General features: G+C 30.4%; 1 protein-coding gene across 1 annotated transcript; it reads right to left on the reverse strand.

Annotated features, from left to right (window-relative positions):
* Window positions 1–6126: 6126 nt before the first annotated feature.
* On the reverse strand, window positions 6127–7212 carry LOC115696453 (uncharacterized). Its single transcript, XM_030623355.1, has one exon. It carries the CDS (start codon window positions 7210–7212, stop codon window positions 6127–6129), a length of 1086 nt encoding a protein of 361 aa, XP_030479215.1.
* Between the last annotated feature and the right edge of the window lie 3550 nt (window positions 7213–10762).

Below are 10762 nucleotides of genomic sequence, written 5' to 3' on the forward strand. Positions count from 1 at the left end.
TGAAGATATTTATTTTTCAAATCATTGATCTTATTTGATATTTAATTTAATTTGATAAAAATAATTCAAATAAACGTAGATATTTTAAATTAGTTTTTCATTTTTGAATTTTAAATTTTGAGATTTTTAAAATTGGTTTTAACAACCCTAAATTTTCAAAATTTTAAATTGGTTAGTTTAAAAATAATAATTTAATTATACTAATACCTTATTTTAAAACTGTTACATGGACACTGTTTGTTTATTTAATTATATTGTTTATTAAAAACTTTTTTTTAACAAACCTATTATGTATTTGATCTAAATTGCTATGATTAACTTGTTGACAGATCCAATGATCTGATTTTAATCATAGTCCAATTGTCAATAGATCTTATAAATAATTTGTAACCGGTAAATTTTGTACTTCTTTCATTTGTGTAAACCTAGTAACATGATAGGGTCCATCCAAATCTTTTGACCTGTGTGAGCCTATATGTTTGCTATTGGGCTTAGATGCATATAGGAAGCCCATTTAAGTTTTACTAAGTAATTGGACTAGGTTGCTAAAATAAATTTTGACATAAGAAAATTTATTTAGGCCCAATTAGATTTGGGCTTATTCAATGAATAACAATTGTTTATTTAAAGGTTAAATTCCTCTCTTTTGGGCCTTGTGTGAGAGTTAGGGGGCCAATAGCAGTGGGTACGACATACTGAACCCAGCTCTCCCTCACATGAACTACCCCAATTGTGAAGGCCCATTTGCCTTATTTAAATAATTGTATTAGGTTAATTATATTAGTCTAACCTAATTAAAATTGAATTTGCAACATAATTAACTTTTAAAATATATGAAATTTATTTTTCATTTAATACTTTAAAGTTAATTTTAGAGAAACACTTAGTTAATGATATATATTCTAGATAGTTATTTCTAGTACTAATTATATTGTCTAATATTTATTAGGAAAATATTTTAAGTTGTAAATTAATTATTTATTTTAATTAATTTTGGACCAACTTAATTATAGAATATTTTTTCCTAGTATTAAATTATAATTAATAATTAAGTTTCTTTTATACTTAATTATTTAATTCTTATATTTGATACATTTTATTAAATTAAAAATTAAATATTTAAGTTGATCTCATTCTTGATACTTAAATATTATTCTTTTAATGATATTTAATTAAATAGAAAATTATTTTAAGTTGGAAATTTTTAATTTCAAGCAGCTTAAATTTGAATAATTCTCAAAATATATTTTATTTTATTAATCATTTTTTTTATATATTTCGAAATTGCATTTCTTAAATGCAGAAAAATTTCGAATTTTATTTGAAAAATAGATTAAAGTGAAAATTATTTATTTTAATTTTGGACCAACTTAAATCAATGATTTTTTCATTTAATGATTAATTAAAATATATTATTATCAGAAAATTAATTAATTAGTCAATGAAAGTCTAGATAGATATTATCTGTTTTGCTTGAAGTATTTTTCTAGTGATATTTAATTAAATAGAAAATTAATATTTAAGTTCATTTTCATCATGATACTTAAATCTTTGAAATTTTTCTTAGTATTTAATTAAATAGGAAAAAAATTATAGTTGTCTTAAAAATTAATTTTTATTAATTAATTTGGACCAACATAAAATTAGAATAATTTTTAAGGTTTATTTTTGAAAATTGTATTCTTATATACTTTAATTTTTCGAAATGCAATATATATTTATGGAAAATTAAATTTGAGCTGTAAATTAATTTAAATTAATTTTGGAACAACATAAATTGAATAATTTTCTAAATATTTATTGAAAATTATTACTAAGATGGAAAATAATTCATGTTATTTTTCATATCCATCTAAGTATAATTTATAAATATTAAAATTAAGATTTATATTTAGAATCGTATTATAAATTGGAAATTTTAATTAAATAAATATATATTTTAAAATAAATATTAGAAGAAAATACTTTTTAAATAATGAGCTTTATTATGATTAGAAAATTCGATCTCCATTGTTGGTTCTACATAGTTATTGTTTTAGTGAGTAATCCTCCCTAATGGAGGAACGTTCATTAGCGAATAACGCCGTAGAATCTCGAAAGATAAGTATTTTTTTTGTAAGTGTTTATTTTAGTATGGATCACCCTAATGGTTGCGACTTTAATAGGGCTTATAAAGATATGAAACAATGGTAGAAGCTCATAAGATAGAATGGCCTTGACTCTCGCCTAAACGGGACAACGCTGGATTCAAATCTTTATCGAATAAAAGGTTGCTAGAATGTTTATCATTTTAGATGAGCTTTATTATGATTAGAAAATTCGATCTCCATTGTTGGTTCTACATAGTTATTGTTTTAGTGAGTAATCCTCCCTAATAGAGGAACGTTCATTAGCGAATAACGACGTAGAATCTCGAAAGATAAGTATTTTTTTTGTAAGTGTTTATTTTAGTATGGATCACCCTAATGGTGGCGACTTTAATAGGGCTTATAAAGATATGAAACAATGGTAGAAGCTCATAAGATAGAATGGCCTTGACTCTCGCCTAAACGGGACAACGCTGGATTCTAATCTTTATCAAATAAAAGGTTGCTAGAATGTTTATCATTTTAGATGAGCTAAATAAAATGTCATATCTTGATAGATTTTATTTAGGCCCATTTCATTTTTTGGGCCTATTCAATTAATAATAGTTGTTAATTTTAAGGTTAAATTCCTCTCTTTTGGGCCTTGTGTGAGAGTTGGGGGCCATAGAAGTGGATACGACATACTGAACCCAGCTCCCCCTCACATGAACTACCCCAATTGTGAAGGCCCATTTGCCTAATTTGGATAACTGTACTAGGTTAATTAAATTAGTTTAACCTAATAAAATTGATTAGCAACATAATTAATTTCATTTTTTTTTAAATTAATTTAAGAAAACATAGTTTTATGAATAATATTCTAGATAACCTATATGTATTTAATTATATTTAATTAAATATAATATTATAACCAACTAGATTCTTTCTGAAGCTTAATTTTATTATTTCATTAAATATTCTTATTTAAGTTCAAAATTTGTTATTTCTAACAAATCAACTTAAATTTGAATATCTTTTGAATTTTCTAATATCAAAATTAAGTTGAGGAATTTTAGGGATTGGTTATTAAGATTCTGGATGCGTGCCATAAGCCACAACAAATTTACTATTTTTTTTATTCCAATACTTCTAATTATTTTAGTATAATCGTAAGTAAGGGTCGATCCCACGAGGACTATATTTATTAAATTATTCACAATTTAGTAACAAGAATTAGAAAAGGGGGGTTTTGGTGATTAGAATAAAAAGAGCAATAATAAAAATTAAAGAAGAGAACAAATTCAAATAAAGAATACGATATGAGAAACTAGTTAAAGGTTATTCGCCACCCTCAACAATCATTCCTAATTCCTATTAGAGAATGTAATTTTCAGTTTCCAATCAAACTATTAATCCCGCAGATAACGCTGAAGCAGTCAATTATCCCAATCTCCCTATTGTATGTAATCAAGGCGAAGCGCTCAATAATTAACTCTTTTACCTAAAGCAGTAAATCCATGAAGCATGCAATTTATTTAACTTAGGTAAAGCATTGAGATTTATGGAGATAGACTAATCTAGGCAACAAATCAATGAAGCATATAATTCATTTAACCTACGTTCTATTCTTCATCACAAATAAAATTGCAATTTGTCACAAACACTTAGAATCCTAGACTATTAGGTGAATAGTAATCCTAAGATGACTGTAGATTAAAGTAAAACCTAATTTAGTGGCCATCTAAACAAGATTAAAACAATAATCATGACATTGAACATAGAAGAATAGAAGCAATTTGATATAATGGAAACTAAAAATTAACATTCAATAATGAAATTAAGAATTCATGTTTCGGGTTTTGAAATAACCCTTAACTAAAAGAAAACTACTCAGAACTAGACATTAATAAAAATCATAATATTTAATTTGTAGTTTTTGGATTCCCCTCCATTTGTAGCCTAAGAGGTCTTATTTATAGTAATAGGAAAGTTAGTTAAATCCTATTAGAATTAGGATTCTATTTATAGTGGATAGATAAATTCTCTTAGAATTAGGATTCTATTTATAATAGTATTAGGAAATATCTCGGATAAAGATAACTCATCTTTTAAACAAAAGATTAAAAATCGCAACTCTTCTTGAAAATTTATCTTTATTTTCGCTATCTTTTTTTTTAGAAATTTCATGCTGCGACGACTGATAGTATTTTGGCCATAACTCTCTCAATAATACTCAGAATTGGACGATTCAAGATGTTATGGAAGGCTAAGAACAAGATCTACATGTTGAGCTCCAAGTCCAATTTTGCCTTTAATTTCGTCCAAATTTGCAATTAAGTTCCGCCTTGTACAATCGAGCTCGCCGACTTCTATTATTTTCCACCAAAATATGTTAAAATCCCTCCAAAAGACTCTAAATGGATGAATAGTATTTAAAATAACCTAACAAATTAAAGTCACACTAATCAATAATTTAAAGAATCAATTTAAGAATATTAATAAATAAATTAATCATATTTATAAGATAAATATGGACTCATCAAATTCCCCCACACTTGACTCTTGCTCGTCCTCGAGTAAGTTAATGAATGATACTTAAACAAATCAGTCTTTATGAAAAATAGTTTTAGTTTCAAAAATTGTACATCCACTTATAAGTCCAAGAAAATCCAAACTCTTCAATCATTAGAATTTCAACTCAAGATAAATTACTTTTCAAACCCAATTTTTTTGTGTGTGTGTGCAATCAAATCATCATACTACTAACATTCAAATTAATTCATGCATGTCAACAATCAATATTTTTCTCAAAATAAATGTGTATTTCAACGAAAATCCACTCCATAAGCTTAATTATTAAATCATTCTCCACTAATGTAATCACACATAATTTAAAGATCGATAGGACTTTAGAGGGTTATAATGTAAGGCTAGGGTGAAAGGTAGATAAAGAAGGTTAATTTAGGCTCAAATCACACCATAACATACATATACAACATTCTCTCAAATAATTCATATTTGTATTCCCTTATCACTCTCCTCAACAATTCAATCTTATATCTTTTTTTTTCCATAAAACTTACTACTCCCCCACTTAAATTGTTGCAAGTATTCTTTTATTTTTTCATTGATTTTTTTTTAATGAAATACTTACAACTTGCAAACATTCATTCTAAGGGAATAATAATTTTTTTTCATCATCACATATACATAAACATGAATATTTTCTCATCAACAAAACTCTCACACCTTTACAAATACATATAGCATCAATATACTATGGTGTGAAAAAGGATGGATAAGGATTTTTTTTTAGGCTCAAAGGTTATTGTATAGGGTTAAAAAGAAAAAACAAAGATGTCAACATTTAGGCTCAAATTGGGTAAAACTAGGGATTTAACAAATAGGGTAGGCTTGAAAAGCTCAATCGATCCAAAAAAATTGCCTATATCATATCTCAAAATCATGTATAATTTATTAATTTCGCATCAAATGATTATCAAACAAGTTCTAGAGTGGTTGAGACTTTAAATTAAAAATCAAACATGCATTCATCTCTCCAAACATTAGCAAATATGATTATTCAATTGATGTGCAAAAGTTTTTTTAAAAAAATCAAGTTTGAGTAGTAATTAATCATGACTTAAGCACACAAATCATGAGAATCTATCATTTTTCTAGAACTATAACTAGAATTTCATCATCAACAAAATTATTTTCCCTAAGACCATGCATAACACATCAAAGTAAAAACACATATCAAACACGAGCAATCATTGTCAACAGAATTTCATTCAATCCATACTTACTAAAATTAAAGCAAGAAAATAATATAAACTAAAAAAAACGATAAAAAAGCAAATAAACAACTAAACAACTAAAAAAAAAAATTGGATAGACACGACAGTTAATCTCCGCCCACACTTAATATAAGCATTGTCCTCAAGGCTCAACCAAATAAAATCAATGCAAAATAAAAAGAAAGAGGGTAAGAAAAACTCCTGTAAGGTTGCTTTGTTTAACGTCGTTAGCTCGACTACATGTTGTGCTCATGTGATCTTCACGTTGGGTCTTCTAACAAAGACACATTCTTTATGTATTTATGAATGGAATCTAACACGTTGAATTTGAGTGTTTCACCATCAAATTCCATTTTAAGTATCCATGCTTTTGTATCCAACTTCTCACTCATAGTGAGTAAGAAGGGTCTCCCAAATAGAGTTGATGTAGGATTGGGATCACCCTCATCTTCCATCTCAATTATGTAGGAATCACCTGGAATGACAAGTCCATAAGCATGCACAAAAATATCTTTAACTATCCCTAAAGGATAAGCATTAGTTTGATCAATCAATTGAATAAAAACCTGAGTTTTTCTTGATGGACCAAGATTTAAAGAAGCAAAATTAGAATAAGACATATTATTAATAATTGCTCCTAAGTCTATCATGCAATGATCAAAACTGGTTTTACTAATGGTGCATTGTATTGTACTTGTCACAGGCAACAACTTTCTTTTGAGAACAGCAACATTCTCATTCTCCCCCACACTTACTTTCTCACCTCCATTCAACTTTTTCTCCTTTGGACACAACTCCTTAAGAATGTTAGCACAATGAGTCTCTTCTTTGATTTCCTCAAGACATGGAATTTTTACCTCAATATTAGGAAGAGTCTCAAGGATCTCCTTAGTGGGCTCCTCTTTCTTTGATTTTTTCAATCTACTTGGAAAAGGTGGAGGAGGGACATAAGTTGGTACAATTGGTTTGTATGACTTTTTCAGTGATGGTGGACCAACTAAAGTAGGAGATGCAACATTTGGTGGAGATGATTCTTCAAGGGATGAATTTCTGACTTCATGACTTGAAATCAAATCATTAACTTCTTGGTGTGGTGATTCAAGTTGTATACCACTTTGGACAGCGATGCCACTGACATTTTCTATTGGATCACTCTCTACTTGTGAAGGCATAATGTTTGTACATTGAATTTCATATTCACTTGTAGATGTTTCCCTTAACTCCGCAGGATTCTCTAACTTTTGTAGAGATTGTTGAAAGATCTGCATATTTTTCTGAAAGTTTTGCTGACACTTTATCATATTTTGTTTAATCTCCAAAGTAGCAGCCTTCAAAGAGTTGCTCATATCAATAAGAGCACGTTCTAGATCTCGTGATAATACAGGAGGATAGTAAGAAGTTGGTTGAACATATTGATTAATTCCATTGTAGGAAGTGCTAGAATAATCTCCCCATTGTTGATTGTATGTGTAAGTGTCATAGTAGGGATTCTATTGATACTCTTGTGGCGAGGTATAATAAGGATCATAGTATTGTTGATTGTACATCGCCATGTTTCTAAAGGAAGATTTGAAAATTAAAACCACAACTAGAAGCACAAGTTAGTAAAAAAAAAAAAAAGAAATTAAAAAAGTAGAAAAAAAAAATTCTAATAAATTTTTCTTTAAAATCTATCTTTTATTTTGATTTTTTTTTTAAAAAAAAATCTAATAATTTATTCTTCTAATTTTTTTTTTAAAAAAAAATAAAAATACTAAAAACTAAATATGAATAATAAAATAAAATAATAGTCCCCGGCAACGGCGCCAAAAATTTGATGTGTGTCGTAAGCCACAACAAATTTACTATTTTTTTTATTCAAATACTTCCAATTATTTTAGTATAATCATAAGTAAGGGTCGATCCCACGAGGACTATATTTATTAAATTATTCACAATTTAGTAACAAGAATTAGAAAAGGGGGGTTTTGGTGATTAGAATAAAAATAGCAATAATAAAAATTAAAGAAGAGAACAAATTCAAATAAAGAATACGATATGAGAAACTAGTTAAAGGTTATTCGCCACCCTCAACAACCATTCCTAATTCCTATTAGAGAATGTAATTTTCAGTTTCCAATCAAACTATTAATCCCGCAGATAACGCTGAAGCAGTCAATTATCCCAATCTCCCTATTGTATGTAATCAAGGCGAAGCGCTCAATAATTAACTCTTTTACCTAAAGCAGTAAATCCATGAAGCATGCAATTTATTTAACTTAGGTAAAGCATTGAGATTTATGGAGATAGACTAATCTAGGCAACAAATCAACGAAGCATATCATTCATTTAACCTACGTTCTATTCTTCATCACAAATAAAAATTGCAATTTGTCACAAACACTTAGAATCCTAGACTATTAGGTGAATAGTAATCCTAAGATGACGGTAGATTAAAGTAAAACATTAAAGATCTTGCGAACTGATAGGGGTGGAGAATATATGGATATGCAGTTCAAAGATCATTTAATTGAACTTGGAATTGAATCCCAATACACTGCCCCAAGCACTCCACAGCAAAATGGAGTTGTAGAAAGAAGAAATCGCACTCTTTTGGAAATGGTTAGGTCTATGCTGAGTTATTCAACTCTGACTACGTCCTTCTGGGGATATGCTATTCAGATGGCAAACGAAATTTTAAATGTTGTTCCATCTAAAGCAGTCCCTAAGACACCCGTCGAACTATGGAATGGCCGTACACCTAGTTTATGCCATCATAGAATTTGGGGGTGCCCTGCTCATGTCTTGAGAAAGAAAGAAGGCAAACTGGAATCGCGAACTGAAGTTTGCATGTTTGTCAGAAATTCTAAAGAGACTAGGGGTGGACTGTTTTATAGTTACAAGGATAACAAAGTGTTTGTTTCTACAAATGCTACTTTTCTTGAAGATAACTATATTAAAGACAACAAACCAAAAAGTAAAGTTGTATTAGAGGAAATGCTTACAGATTTAACTCCTCCTAATGTTCCGTCCTCTTCCACTCAAGAAGAGGATATTCCCACTCCCTCAGTCAAAAAAACTGAGAAAACTACTACTAAAGTTCCTGTTCAGAAGATCAACGCTCCTCGTCGTAGTGGGAGGGTTTCTACAAAACTGTCTCGTTATGGCTTAGATGGTGAAATCAATATGGTCGTTGCTGACGGTATTGAAGACGAACCATTGACCTATAAGCAGGCAATGGCAAGTCCAGAACGGAAACGATGGTCAGCTGGCATGGATTCAGAAATGGATTCCATGAAAAAGAACAAAGTCTGGGAATATGTAGACGCACCCGATGACTATCGTGCAATCGGATGTAAGTGGGTCTACAAGAAGAAAAGAGGCACTGGAGGAGAAGTCGAAACTTTTAAAGCTAGACTGGTTGCCAAGGGTTATACTCAAAGAGAAGGTGTGGACTATGAGGAAACTTTTAGTCCAGTCGCCATGCTCAAATCCATCCGAATTCTTCTCTCCATCGTAGCCGCTTTCAACTATGAAATCTAGCCAATGGATGTCAAGACAACCTTCCTTAATGGGGTTCTTGAAGAAACCATCTATATGGAGCAACCAGAAGGCTATGTTCTTCCAGGGCAGGAAAAAAAGTTTGCAAGTTAAATAGGTCTATTTATGGACTTAAGCAAGCTTCTCGCTCGTGGAATAAAAGGTTTGATGAAATCATCAAAACTTACGGCTTTCTTCAGAATGAAGATGAACCTTGTGTTTACCAACTCAAGGAAGACCAAGTAGTAGTATTCCTGGTCCTTTATGTTGACGACATTTTGATCATTGGCAACAATATCAAGAAAATGACTTACATCAAGGAATGGCTAGACACTCAATTCGAAATGAAAGATTTGGGTGAGGCTGCCTATGTTCTCGGTATTCAAATTATAATAAACCGGAAGAACAGATCCCTTGCTCTCTCTCAAACAACTTCATTGATAAAGTTTTAGAGAGATTCTCCATGACCAACACCAAAGGGGCAACTATACCTTCTAGATATGGTATCCGTCTATCTAAGGAACAGTGTCCTACTGATCCTCAAGAGATAGAGGACATGGGAAAAGTTCCTTATGCTTCTGCAGTTGGAAGTCCAATGTGTGCAATGTTGTGTACTAGACCTGACATCTGCTATGCAGTAGGAATCGTGAGCAGGTATCAGACAAATTCAGGTCAAGAACATTGGAATGCTGTTAAGTATATTCTGAAATACTTAAAGAGTACAAGACATTATGTGTCAGTCTACAAGGGTGGTGCTTTAAATCTACACAGGGATGGTGTTTACTCTTGGGGGTGGAGCAGTGGTTTGGAGAAGTGCTAAACAAACCGCGATTTCAGATTCTACAATGGAGGCAAAATACATAGCTGCTGCAGAGGCTGCCAAAGAGGTTGTCTAGCTGAGAAAGTTCTTCACCAGTCTTGGTGTTGTGCCTAGAGTGGAAAAGCCTCTAGTTTTACTTTGTGATAACACTGGAGCTATAGCCAACAGTAAGGAGCCTCGAAGCCACAAGAGAAGCAAACATATAGAAAGGAAATATCATATCATCAGAGAATATGTGGCAAGAGGGATGTACTGGTGGAAAAAGTGGACACAGAAGACAACTTAGCTGATCCATTCACCAAAGTATTGGCAATGACTGCATTTGAAATACACCGTCAGAATTTAGGATTAATTGAGATGTACTGATTAGTTTTATATTAGTGCAAGTGGGAGTTTGTTGGGTTTTATGCCCTAAATAAAACTCCATTTCAATGTAATCCGGATTATTCAATATCAATAAAGAAACAGAAGTATTTTTCATTCATTTGTGTATGTTTTCGTTCACCTTATCAATAATTGTCTATTTGATTTATAAATTCATCCAAACCCTTTTCACA

The sequence above is a fragment of the Cannabis sativa genome, chromosome 7 (genome assembly GCF_029168945.1).
Source record: "Cannabis sativa cultivar Pink pepper isolate KNU-18-1 chromosome 7, ASM2916894v1, whole genome shotgun sequence".
Lineage (NCBI taxonomy): Eukaryota > Viridiplantae > Streptophyta > Magnoliopsida > Rosales > Cannabaceae > Cannabis > Cannabis sativa.